General features: G+C 40.8%; 1 protein-coding gene across 4 annotated transcripts in view; it reads left to right on the top strand.

Annotated features, from left to right (window-relative positions):
- Nucleotides 1-13,725, top strand: part of AKAP1 (A-kinase anchoring protein 1) — a 236,336-nt gene that overhangs the window by 91,206 nt on the left and 131,405 nt on the right. The window contains exon 2 of one of the 4 annotated variants that reach the window (XM_053707529.1): nt 12,509-12,665. The exons of the other annotated variants lie outside the window; for them this stretch is intronic. Coding sequence (XP_053563504.1) covers nt 12,603-12,665 — 63 coding nt within the window. The 5' untranslated portion in view covers nt 12,509-12,602. The remainder of the gene's footprint in view (nt 1-12,508; nt 12,666-13,725) is intronic. 4 annotated transcript variants of the gene reach the window in all.

The following is a 13,725-nucleotide window of genomic DNA, read 5'->3' on the forward strand; positions in this document are numbered from 1 at the left end:
AGACCCTCCCTCTCTAGTGACTCTTGCGTGGAAGATCCACATCTTGGGTAGTCATTATCCCATACGTCACTAGCTCATGGACTCTTGCTAATTACATGAAAGAAAACATAATTTATGTAAGAACTTACCTGATAAATTCATTTCTTTCATATTAGCAAGAGTCCATGAGGCCCACCCTTTTTTTGTGGTGGTTATGATTTTTTTTTATAAAGCACAATTATCCCAATTCCTTGTTTTTTTATGCTTTCGCACTTTTTTCTTATCACCCCACTTCTTGGCTATTCGTTAAACTGATTTGTGGGTGTGGTGAGGGGTGTATTTATAGGCATTTTGAGGATTGGGAAACTTTGCCCCTCCTGGTAGGAATGTATATCCCATACGTCACTAGCTCATGGACTCTTGCTAATATGAAAGAAATGAATTTATCAGGTAAGTTCTTACATAAATTATGTTCTCTGTCTCTGTCTCTGTCTCTGTCTTTCTCTCTGTCTCTTTCTCTCTGTCTCTTTCTCTCTGTCTCTTTCTCTCTGTCTCTTTCGCTCGCTCTCTTTCTGTCGCTCTTTCGCTCGCTCTCTTTCTGTCGCTCTTTCGCTCGCTCTTTCTGTCGCTCTTTCGCTCGCTCTCTTTCTGTCGCTCTTTCGCGCGCTCTCTTTCTGTCGCTCTTTCGCTCGCTCTCTTTCTGTCGCTCTTTCGCTCGCTCTCTTTCTGTCGCTCTTTCGCTCGCTCTCTTTCTGTCGCTCTTTCTCGCTCTTTCTCGCTCTTTCGCTCTTTCTCGCTCTTTCGCTCGCTCTTTCGCTCTCGCTCTTTCGCTCGCTCTTTCGCTCTCGCTCTTTCGCTCTCGCTCTTTCGCTCTCGCTCTCGCTCTCTTTCTCGCTCTCGCTCTTTTTCTATCGAAACATAGAATAAGCTGCAGCACTCCAAATTTCTTTTTGTTATTTTATTACAAGCAGTAAGATATAGGAGATATCTATCTCTACTATCTTCTATATCTTATATCTTCTATATCTTATATCTTCTATATCTTATATCTTCTATATCTTATATCTTCTATATCTTATATCTTCTATATCTTATATCTTCTATATCTTATATCTTCTATATCTTATGTCCTCTATCTTATGTCCTCTATATCTATACACACGTACATGCACACATATAAATACGCACACACTATAAAAAGTCTACACACCCCTGTTAAAAACAAAGACAAATCATTTCAGAACTTTTCCCCCCTTTAATGTGACCTATAACCTGTACAACTCAATTGAAAAACAAACTGAAATCTTTTAGGTAAAGGGAAATAAAACTAAATAAATAAAATATGGTTGCTTAAGTGTGAACACCCTTAAACTAATACTTTATTGAAGCACCTTTTGATTTTATTACAGCAGTAAGTCTTTTTGGGTATGAGTTTTTAAGCATGGCACATCTTGACTTGGCAAGATTTGCCCACTCTTCTTTGCAAAAACACTCTAAATCTGTCAGAATGCGAGGGCATCTCTTGTGCACAGCCCTCTTCAGATCACCCCACAGATTTTGAATTGGATTCAGGTATGGGCTCTGGCGGAGCCATCCCAAAACTTTAATCTTCTTCTGGTGAAGCCATTCCTTTGTTTTTTTGGATGTATGCTTTGGGTCGTTGTCATGCTGAAAGAGGAAGTTCCTCTTCATGTTCAGCTTTCTAGCAGAAGCCCCAAAGCATGATGCTGACACCACCATGCTTCACTGTGGGTATGGTGTTCTTTTGGTGATATGCAATGTTGTTTTTGCGGCAAACATATCTTTTGGAATTATGGCCAAAAAGTTCAACTTTGGTTTCATCAGACCAGAACACCTTTTGCAACATGCTTTTGGGAAACTTCAGATGTGTTTTTGCAAAATTTAGCCGGGCTTGGATGGGTTTTTTTTTGTAAGAAAAGGCTTCCGTCTCTACCCCATAGCCCAGACATATGAAGAATACGGGCGATTGTTGTCACATGTACCACACAGCCAGTACTTGCCAGATATTCCTGCAGCTCCTTTAATGTTGCTGTAGGCCTCTTGGCAGCCTCCCAGACCAGTTTTCTTCTTGTCTTTTCAGCAATTTTGGAGGGACATCCAGTTCTTGGTAATGTCACTGTTGCACCATATTTTCTCCACTTGATGATGACTGTCTTCACTGTGTTCCATGGTATATCTAATGCCTTGGAAATTCTTTTGTACCCTTCTCCTGACTGATACCTTTTTACAATGAGATCCCTCTGATGTTTTATAAGCTCTCTGCGGACCATGGCTTTTGCTGTAGGATGCGACTAACAATGTCAGGAAAGACCTACTAGAACAACTGAACTTTATTTTGGGTTAATCAGAGGCACTTTAAATGATGACAGGTGTGTACTGACTCCTATTTAACATGATTTTGAATGGGATTGCTTTATTCTGAACACAGCTACATCCTCAGTTATAAAAGGGTGTTCACACTTATGCAACCATATTATTTTTTTATTTTTATTTCCCTTTACCTAAAAGATTTCAGTTTTTTTCATTTGAGTTGTACAGTTTATAGGTCACATCAAAGGTGGAAAAAGTTCTGAAATTATTTATCTTTGTCACACATACATGTGTGTATGTATATGTATGTAAAATTATGGGGGGAGATAAAAAACTGAAATTTAAAATCCTCCATGTCTCAAAATTAAATCAATGTAAATATTTGCATAGGAAATTAGCACATCTAGGCAAGTACCTCCGCTTGCTTTTCCCCAGAAATTCTTAATATACAATGTTACCAATGCACAAGAGAATTGTGGGTTAGATATGCAAATTCTTAGATTTTTGCTTCAAAATACTGTTTTGACACAGCGATCCTTTTAACAGGATGGTTTGCTGTAATAATCCTTTTTAAAGGATCTCTGTGTCAAAACAGTATTTTGAAGCCAAAAAACTGACTGCAGCATCGGACGCGATCCCCTTTGCTCGTTTTCATGAGACCAGCTTTGTATGCTAAACCAATGGGGCAGGGATTATACAAGGATATCACAATTAATATCCTTAAATCCCAATGTTCGACTATCTCTGACTTGGTGGTTAGATCTATAAGAAAAAGAAGCACAGAGGCGCCAACATGGCCTAGTAACGTCACGGCAGTCGGATACAAAGCATCAGCAGGATAGGAAATATACTCACAAGCGTAGCGCACCCAAATGGTGCTATTGTGGCAGCACCATTTGGGTGCGCTACGCTTGTGAGTATATTTCCTATCCTGCTGATGTTTTGTATCCGACTGCCGTGACGTTACTAGGCCATGTTGGCGCCTCTGTGCTTCTTTTTCTTATAGATCACGCCACACCAGGATGACCGTCCTATGACAGAGAGCTGCCTTCTTTCTTTTGGATTATTCTTTGTGCGGACATTTTGTTATTTGATTATACCAATATCATCTGGGTCCACTTGTGAGCATATAATCTCTAATAATCTGATATAAGTGTGCTAGGTTTGTTGTATATTCTCTTAATTATCTGTATATATTTGCTTACCTGTTTGCTGCTTATTGTTAGCGCCCCCTAGGAGTGTGGTGTATGTTCTATATGCACCACCCTCCTTATATCTTTGGTGGTTAGATCACCATCGTATTGTTCTAGAGGCCTCTTTTGTTTGTCCAACCTGCACTGTGATCACAACAGATGCGAGTCTTTCAGGTTGGGGAGCTGTTTGGGGATCTCTGACAGCACAAGGGGTTTGGAAATCTCAAGAGGCGAGATTACCAATAAATATTTTGGAACTCCGTGCGATTCTCAGGGCTCTTCAGTTTTGACCTCTATTGAAGAGAGAACCATTCATTTGTTTTCAGACAGACAATATCACAACTGTGGCATATGTCAATCAGGCTGGGACTCGCAGTCCTCAAGCTATGAAAGAAGTATCTCGGATACTTGTTTGGGCGGAATCCAGCCCCTGTCTAATTTCTGTGGTTCATATCCCAGGTATATAATTGGGAAGTGGATTATCTCAGTCGTCAGACTTTACATCCGGGAGAGTGGTCTCTCTACCCAGATGTGTTTTCTCCAATTGTTAATCGTTGGGGTCTTCCAGAAATAGATCTGATAGCATCTCATCTAAACAAGAAACTTCCCAGGTACCTGTCCAGGTCCAGGGATTCTCGGGCAGAAGCAGTGGATGCATTGACACTTCCTTGGTGTTATCAACCTGCTTATATTTTCCCGCCTCTAGTTCTTCTTCCAAGAGTGATCTCCAAAATCCTCATGGAACAATCGTTTGTGTTGCTGGTGGCTCCAGCATGGCCTCACAGGTTTTGGTATGCGAATCTTGTTCGGATGTCCAGTTACCAACCTTGGCCACTTCCATTAAACCTTCTGTCTCAAGGTCTGTTTTTCCATCAGGATCTCAAATCATTAAATTTAAAGGTATGGAAATTGAACGCCTATTGCTTAGTCATAGAGGTTTCTTTGATTCAGTGATTAATACTATGTTACAGGCTCATAAATCTGTTTCTATAATTATTTATTATCGAGTTTGGAAGACTTACATTTCATGGTGTTCCTCTCATAAATTCTCTTGGCTTTCTTTTAGAATTCCTAGAATTTTACAGTTTCTCCAGGATGGTTTGGATAAAGGTTTGTCTGCAAGTTCCTTGAAAGGACAAATCTCTGCTCTTTCTGTTTTTATTCCACAGAAAAATTGCTAAACTTCCTGATATTCACAGTTTTGTACAGGCTTTGGTTCGTATCAAGCCTGTCATTAAATCCATCTCTCCTCGGAGTTTTAATTTGGTTTTAAAGGCTTTACAGGCTCCTCCATTTGGGCCTATGCATTCTTTGGAAATTAAACTACTTTCTTGAAAAGTGTTTTTCCTTTTGGTCATCTCTTCTGCTAGAAGAGTTTCTGAATTATCTGCTCTCTTGTGAATCTCCTTTTCTGTTTTTTCATCAGGATAAGGCAGTTTTGCGGACTTCATTTAAATTCTTACCTAAGGTTGTGAATTCTAACAACATTAATAGAGAAATTGTTCCTAAGAATTCTTTGGAGAGAGCTTTACATTCTTTGGATGTGGTGAGAGCTCTGAAATATTATGTTGAAGCTTCTAAAGATTTCAGGAAGACTTCTAGTCTATTTGTTATCTTTTCTGGTTCCAGTAAAGGTCAGAAGGCTTATGCCGTCTCTTTGACATCATGGTTAAAGCTTTTGATTCATCAAGCTTATTTGGAGTTGGGTATAGCCCCGCCTCAGAATTACAGCTCATTCTACTAGATCAGTTTCCACTTCTTTGGCTTTTAAGAATGAAGCTTCAGTCGATCAGATTTGCAAAGCAGCAACTTGGTCTTCTTTGCATACATTTACAAAATTCTACCATTTTGATGTATTGGCTTCTTCGGAAGCAGTTTTTGGTAGAAGTTCTTCAGACAGCTGTTTCAGTTTGATTCTTCTGCTTATGATTGAATTTTTTCCTTTTTATTTATGAGAATAAACTTTTATATTTGGGTTGTGGATTATTTTTTTTCAGCGACAAGGCTGTTTTTATTTTGTCCCTCCTTCTCTAGTGACTCTTGCGTGGAGTTCCACATCTTGGGCATTGCTATCCCATACGTCACTAGCTCATGGACTCTTGCCAATTACATGAAAGAAAACATAATTTATGTAAGTACTTACCTGATAAATTCATTTCTTTCATATTGGCAAGAGTCCATGAGGCCCACCCTTTTTATGCTGGCTGATTTTTTTTTTTTGTATAAAGCACAAATATTTACAAATTCCTTTGTTGATGCTTTTTACTCCTTTCTTATCACCCCACTACTTGACTATTCATTAAACTGAATTGTGGGTGTGGTGAAGGGTGTATTTATAGGCATTTTGAGGTTTGGGAAACTTTTCCCCTCCTGGTAGGATTGTATATCATGTCAATAGCTCATGGACTCTTGCCAATATGAAAGAAATTAATTTGTCAGGTAAGTTCATACATAAATTGTTTTTTTTATTTATTTTTGGGTATAGGTGGACCAAGAGGCCCTGCAAAATGTTACATGTGGCTTATGTTTTGACGCCAATGTTGAACCACCAATCCCTTTTTGTTCCTCATGTATTGAGAGGACATTACATTATAGGGATAGACTTTTTGATTCTGTGCCATTATTAGCTAAGGCGGATGCTGTTCAGGGGTCTCCTGTTCAAGATGTGCCGTAGCTTTCTCCTCAAGCGTCCCACACGTCGTCGTCGTCGCATGCAGTGCCCTGTGCTTCCTCTTACTCCGGTTGGGGTTACATTGCAAGACATTGCTACTCAGATATCCTCGGCGGTGTCTGATGCGTTATCTGCTTTTCCTATGCAGCAGCGGAAGTGCAAGAGGAAATGTAAAGAGGCCGTGAGTAGGGTTTCTGACTCCTCCTCCTCCCTCCCAGAGGTCTGAGGAGGAGGATACTTCAGTAGCATCTGAAGGTGAAGTTTCAGATAGTGTTTTTCCTTCGGATGCTGAAGTGGTTTATTTGAGGTTTAAGCTAGAACACCTCCGTTTGTTGTGGTCTAGAAGTCTCATAGTAATGAAACCAAGGTTCCCAGATAGCCAAATATAGATCCTCTATATTCAGATTGTGGTAAGAGGATTTCTCCATAGTAGCAAAATATTGTATTATGGTTATGACATCTGAAACATCTGGGGGCAGAAGCTGCTTCCAAGCTCTAGCAAAGGCAAGCTTCATGGCAGCGAAAATGAAGATCGCCAATTTAGATTGAACTGTAGACATCTTATTTTGGATCATGTGGAGCAAAGCTATCTCTGGTTTCTGTGGGAGGGGCAGTCCTAGTTTCTCACATAATTGAAAGACTTTGTTCCTGCAGGGACTTAGGGCAGGACAGCTCCACCATATGTGGATATCAAATCCCCTCTCTCCGCAGTTGCGCCAACAGAATGGGGATAATGTCTGAAACATCTTTGATAATCGGACAGGTGTATAATACCAACGAAGTAGTAACTTCATATATGCTTCCACAGTGTTTGCACAATGGAGGTTTTTTTTTTTGTCAGTGTAGTAGCGCGGGATAAGCTAATATCAGTAATTGTCAATTTCAAGTCAAATTCCCACGCTCTAAGTTGCCAAATTCTATCTGAGTTGGTGGATGTCTGAATCCTAATGTAATGACCAGATAGTTTTAGGGGTTTTGGGCTTAAGTTTCCACAGTCTTTCCCAGGTAGTCAGCGGTCTGGGGTTTGTTCTAGGGAAGCCCCAAGAAAGAAGGAAATGATGGTCTAGAATATTCAAACAAGAACCATGGTGGTGGGTCTGGTGTCACAGCTGTCACTTTATTTGGTGGGACTAGTATTCCTGAGGGATATAACTGTGAGACCTGAAGTAGGTCTTTCTTCACCCATTGTGGAGTATGCATATCTGGTAGGGTCACCAAGAGGCTAAGATATAGAGTGTAGTGGAGAAGGATGAGGGGCAATTTCAGATAAATGTTAGTCTGCCAAACTTTTAGATTATCCCGGATAATCTCGTTATTGATATTTAATTGTTCCAGGCGATATATTGGAATCCAGGGGAGATCAACTAGCTTTAAGCCTACAGGTAGGGAAGAAGCTTCAACATTTTTTCATCTCTGCGGTTCACCTTTGTGTGCCCATGCGAAGATATGGGTCAATCTGGCAGCTTCATAGTATCCCCGAATACTAGGCATGGATACTCCTCCTTGCCCAAATTTTTTCTGAAGAATCTTTGACGCTATTCGCGGTCTGGATGAACCCCAAACATATGTTCGAAAAAGAGTGAAATTTACATAGTATCGACTGAGGGACATTTAGGGGAAGGCAGCGGAAATAATATAAAACCTTGGGAAGAATGGTCATTTTTAATGAAGCTATACGTCCCAGCCATGAGACTTCCTTAAAATTCCAAGATTTTATAAGAGTTGAAACCTCTTGTAGATCCTTATTATAATTCTTAACTGCCTTAAGGTCAGGGCCTAGTTGAAGTCCCAAATGTCTAATAGTCTCGTACCCATTGGAAAGCATATGTAGAACGTAAGTTTTCTAGCTAACAAGGAGGAATATGAATTGGAAGCACTTTGGTTTTGAGAAAATTAATTTTATAGTAACTATGTCTTCCAAATTCTTTAATGATGTCAAATAACGCAGGTAGAGAGCCTAATGGATGCGTCAGGAAAAGAGTGACATCATCCGCAAACAGGGCAATCTTCTCCACTTCTCTCCCGAGAGATACTCCCTGGACCTGTTTAGAAGTGCGAATAGCCTGAGCAAGGGGCTTGATAGCCAATACAAAAATGAGGGGCGACATAGGACACCCCTGTCTAGTACCATTTGTAATCCGAAATTCTGGGGAAGAAAATCCAAGTACTCTGACCAACGCCAAGGGGTTGGTATAGAGTGCCTGAATTGCTTTAACTACCTCACTCGGAAAGTCAAACTGAGTTAAAGTTAACGACACACAGTCCCATCTGACCCTGTCAAACGCTTTTTCTGCTTCTAAAGACAGGGCCAGCATGGGACATTTAGACCTAGAGGCTTCAGAAAAAACATTGAGAACCCTGCGGGTGTTGTCAGGATCCTCTCTACCATAAATGAAACCTACCTGATCAGGCTGTATAAGGCTTGGGAGTAGGAACTTAAGACGATTAGACCAAAGTTTGGCATATAATTTGGCGTCAGTATTAATCAGCGAGATTGGTCTGTAGCAGCTACAATAGGAAGGATCCTTGTTAGGTTTCGGGATTGGTAGGATAACTGCTTGTAGAAACTCCTTTCGTAGAGAACCTGTCAAGCGGGCTTCAGTAAAAACTTTCAAGAGGGTATTACTTATATCTGAGCGGAAAATTTTGTAAAAAGTTGTCGGGAAACAATCAGGCCCCGGGGCTTTATTGCTTTGGGTATGTTTAATAGCCATTGTGAGTTCTGTTAGTGTAAAAGGGGAGTTAAGTTCCTCTTTAGATTTTGAGGAAAGAGATGGGAGGTTAAGTTTTTTTTTTAGAAAAGTTTATAGATTGGATTGTAGATTCTGTTTCTGCCATAGAGGGTTTAAGATTATATAGTTATGAATAATATTCAGCAAAAGTTTCTCCTATATCTTTGGCAGAAGTAACTACAGTTTTCTCCCTGTTCAAGGTTAAGATTCTGGCTGCAGCAGTTCTACCACGCAGCTTACGGGCTAATAGGGTGGAAGCTTTATTTCCCTGGTAATATAGGATTTGTTTAAAACGTGAATAGGCTTCTCATACTTTTCCTGTCTCTTCCAGTTATTTGAGTTCGAATTTTGTGAATTTCAGCTGCCAATTGCGGAGAAGGTGAGGCTTTGTTTATCAGCTCTTTTGCTCTTGAGGCTGTCAACTGTCCCAAGGGGGCGCCCCCTACAGTCTTGGCAACTGCTTGAGGATGATCTTTATTTGATCTAAAGCTCATGTTGTGTGATTTTCCCTTAGGGAACTTTTGTCTCTGGAATTGATACTTGCTATTTTGTGGTCGCGCTGTTTACTTTGAGGACGTACTAGTCTTATGTTCTGTCTGACTGTTCTTTATCCCTCCATCTCGGGGGGATACTCTGTGGCCTTGACGGTGCTGGCCCTTGGTTTCATGCTGGTCCTGACTGGGTACAAATCCTTCTGTCTTTGAGGCCTAGTTCAGACACATGGCACCCTTTTTATGTCCGGTGAGGGCGCCTAGTGATCACAATATGTTTTGTGTTTACTTGTTATTTTACAGGATTCAACTCGCATTCTGAGGACTTGGTGGTCTGTGGTTGCTTAGGGGCATGGGGGATTGGTTCAGTCCTCCATTCGCCTTTCAATCTAGTGGGCCGGGACTCCGTTAAGATCCACGGCGACATGCTCAGTCTCTTCCGATTTTTCCGGGAATTAGTGTTCCTTCCCATTGTGGTTTGGAGGCTTGGAGGATTTAGGCCCTTCACACTGCCGTTCTTATGGTTTTGCCATTCATGGTCTCTTTGGAAGTGTCCTTTTAGGACTTGTTCCTTTTTAGAGGCTCTCTTCCTTTTGGGTTGAGACTTTCTGGACTTCATCCGTTTTTTTCTGGTGGCTTTGGCCGCTTAATTAGGAAGTGAAGGCCGTGAGGCTCTGTCTTCCTTCAGGAGTTAGTAGTCTCCATATCAGGGGCGATAGGAGGTGTTTTTTTCCAAGCTTTTTGCTTAGGGGATGTTTTCTGCCTGAGTTTGGGATGCTTTGCATTCTTCTCCCTTGGGTGTGGTCCTCTGGAACGTTAATGTGAAATGATTATGGAGACTAGCCTTTCTTTTCTACTTTTTTGGGTCAGACTGTTCTCGTTCTCATTTCCCTTTTGTGCTATCCTTGGGGCCTTTGGGCTCTAGAGAAATTGCGTAACTGTCGCGGCCTAGCACCTTGTTGGGGGGGTGTTGACCTCCGCCCAAGGGTGTTCTCTTCCCTTTGTGCTGGGAATTTACAAGCGAGTCCTGTACCCGTTCTCCGGGTTTCCCGGTTATCATCCCCTGTGAGGTCTGATTGCTTCAGATGGGGTATCTTGTGTTCCCTGGGAGTGTCGATCGTTCTAGGACGATTCTAGGTCCAGGGTTCTTGTCTTAGATCCTTGTTGGATGTCTGGAGACTTATGATCCTGTGGACTGGTTCGGGACGTCCCAGTTTTTTCAGGGACCCTATGTTGCGACATAGGGGCTAGCTCATTGGGCTTGCAAGCAGGAAGGCCAGAGTTAACATCCACCTTCGGGTACTGGTTATAAACTTTAAGGCCTGACTTGTCCTTCGGAGTGTGTTCCTCTTCATAGGGAGTTTTGTCTCCTTACCTTTTGAGGGGATAGTTTGTCTTCTTTATGAGCTGGGGTTTCCTCTCTCTGGAGGGTCATTGTCCTGCCCTGTGTGTAGGAGGTTGGATCAGGTGGCTTATTTCTGTAAGGGGCAGCATCTGCTGCTCTGTGGGCTCTGTTCTGCCTGTTGGAAATTGATCTCTCTAGTTGTAGACACTGTCTAAGAAAGTTGTGACAGGTCTTCCTACAGATCTATTGCACTTTTCTCTGTTCCAAGTCCTAGGGGGTTCTCCTTGGGAGTGCCTTATTTTAGACGAGCGGATTGAGATGACACCCGAGCTCTGTTGGGGTGGGTGAGTCCCCCCTTTTATTTCAATTCCCTGGGGGCTTGTGGTTGGGGTCTTTCTGTCCCCCCCTGTCTATCAGACGTGTCTGTCGCTTGGGCTGGTCCGGTGTTGGAGCAGGATCTGAGATCTGGTGCTCTTTCATCCTTTGAGCATTCGAGGTACGGTAAGCCTCTTTGAGGTTTCTTCTTCTCCACATTCAAGGTTTGTGGGAAGGACTAGCGACTCTTAGCCTGTGACGTTATCCGCTGGTTAGTGGATACTTCAGCTGCTTTTTACTTGCCCTGCAAGTTATTTGTTTCAGTCATTTTTAGTTGACTGCAGCGTGCAGTGTTTTTGCTTCAGGTGTTTGTCGGGTTTTGTTTCTGAATATTTTGTTCTGAGCTACCTTTTTGTGGCTTGGGGACCTTTTGTCTTCAGTTGCTTCTAGAGTGTGGTTGCACTGTTAGGGGAAGATCCTCTCTGTTTAAGATTCCCGGCCTTATCCTGTGGTTTCTGTATTTCTGGGGTCTGGGCGTTGCCTCCTTTTTGTTTCTATGTGAGTCTAGTTCCTACGGGGTCTAGCAAGACTTGTGGACTATCTGTGGGTCAGTGTCCTTGGGCCTTTTCTTTTTTGCAAAGTTGTTCTCGGCTTTGGACGAATCTGGATTTTGTTGGGTAGGGGTTTTCAGGCCTGATGCCCTCAGAATGGGCCACCTCTTGTACCCTCCCCGTTTTTGCATTCAGTGTCCTCTATAGCTTGGGTATTTTTTTCCCAAAAGTAATGAATGCAGCTGTGGACTCTTTCCCTTTATGAAGAAAAACTTAAATTATGCTTACCTGATCATTTATTTTCTTCATATGGAAAGAGTCCACAGCTCCCTGTCTGTATTTTTTCTTCAAGGGGCGTCTTATTTTTGTTCTTCTGGCACCTTTTCACCCTGATATTTCTTCTACTGTTCCTTGTTCCATCAGCAGAATGACTGGGGGATGAGGGAAGTGGGGGGGAGGTATTTAAACCTTTAACTGGGGTCTTTTCCTCCTCCTGGTGGCCAGGTTCTGAATTCCCCAAAGTAATGAATGCTTCTTTGAACTCTTTCCATCAGGTAAGCATAATTTAAGTTTTTATAAAATGTATGTTATATACTTTAAATTAAAAATATATTTCATCCGTTCCCATTACTGAGTTTACATACTAAATTAAAAATTAAAATTTATTTACACAAAATGCTCTGTATCCGACTGAGAATATATAACAGATTTCCAAATTATAAGTAAATTGATCTGATTTCAAATTGTAGACTTGTTTATTTCGCACTACATTTCCCCAAAGTTGCATATATTATAAACAAACAAAAAGATACTCTGTTACAGAACTCAAAAAGCACATTTTTTTTACATGGCATATCCTTAACCAATCATACATCATATAAAAAGTAGTTTCCTTTTCAGGTAGTTAATGGAAGCCAAGTGCTCAACCAAGTCCGTATTTTGGAACGGCCGCTCACGTGACCTCTAGTGACTGATTTCAATAATCCAATATGGAATGTCCTTACAAAATTTTCATGCAAAAAGTGCCCAAGAGTCCTCTGTGTTTATTGAAATAAATGTAAGTGCTACAATACATGTAATATAAAGAATAAAAATTAGAAATTTAGTGAACAGTGAAAGATAAGTGGTGGTGGTTGGTGGTTGGTGGTTGTGGTTGTTGTTGGTTGGTGGTTGTTGTTGGTTGTTGTTGTTTTTTGTTTTTTTTTAATATATATATAAATATACAGTTCCCATTAAGAGTTGAGGAAAAAATTCATCTGTGTAAAACTCATACTCGCAGGTTTTTTTCACCTAGTGAGTAATTGGTGGGAAGGGCCTATTTCACTATATAAGTGTGACTACATGTAACAGGCTATAGCTCTGTATTTTATATACTCTTGAAAAAGACAGTGATACCTGTTGAAACGCTTGGAGCAGTTTTATGGATGAATATTTTGTCAGTAAACTTTTTATTTTTATGGAACAGAAGTTTAAAGCTGTATATCTGCAATAAAAATCAAGACGCATTTTACAGTTCTGTCTGTGTATATTCCTTTTAGTAGCCATCACATGTACATTCTACACCATTTGTGGAACTTTCTTGTTTAAAGTGGCATGTCAACACCAGAATTTGTTGTTTTAGAAGATTAGATAATCCCTTAATTACCCATTCCCCAGTTTTGCATAACTAACAGTTATAATACACGTTTTACCTCTGTGATTACCTTGTATCTAAGCCTCTGCAGACTACCCCCTTATTTCAGTTCTTTTGATAGACTTGCATTTTAGCCAATCAGTGCTCACTCCTGTAAATTCACGTGCATGAGCTCAATGTTATCTATATGAAACACATGAACTCCCTCTAGTGGTAAAAAAAACTGTCTGCATTTAGATTAGAGGCGGCCTTCAAGGTCTAAGAAATTAGTATATGAAACTTCTAGGTTTAGCTTTCAACTAAGAATACCAAGAAAACAAAGCAAAATTGGTGATAAAAGTAAATTGGAATTGACTGTCCCTTTTTAAATCTCCTTTCCTTTACACCTAAATTTTGAACTCTTGTCAAACGATTGCCTTGGAATAAACAGAGCTTCTGTCAACTCTGTATATGGGTCTTGAATATATTTATACAAAGGGAAAAA

Source organism: Bombina bombina, chromosome 3 (assembly GCF_027579735.1).
Source record: "Bombina bombina isolate aBomBom1 chromosome 3, aBomBom1.pri, whole genome shotgun sequence".
In the NCBI taxonomy this organism is placed as follows: Eukaryota; Metazoa; Chordata; class Amphibia; order Anura; family Bombinatoridae; genus Bombina; species Bombina bombina.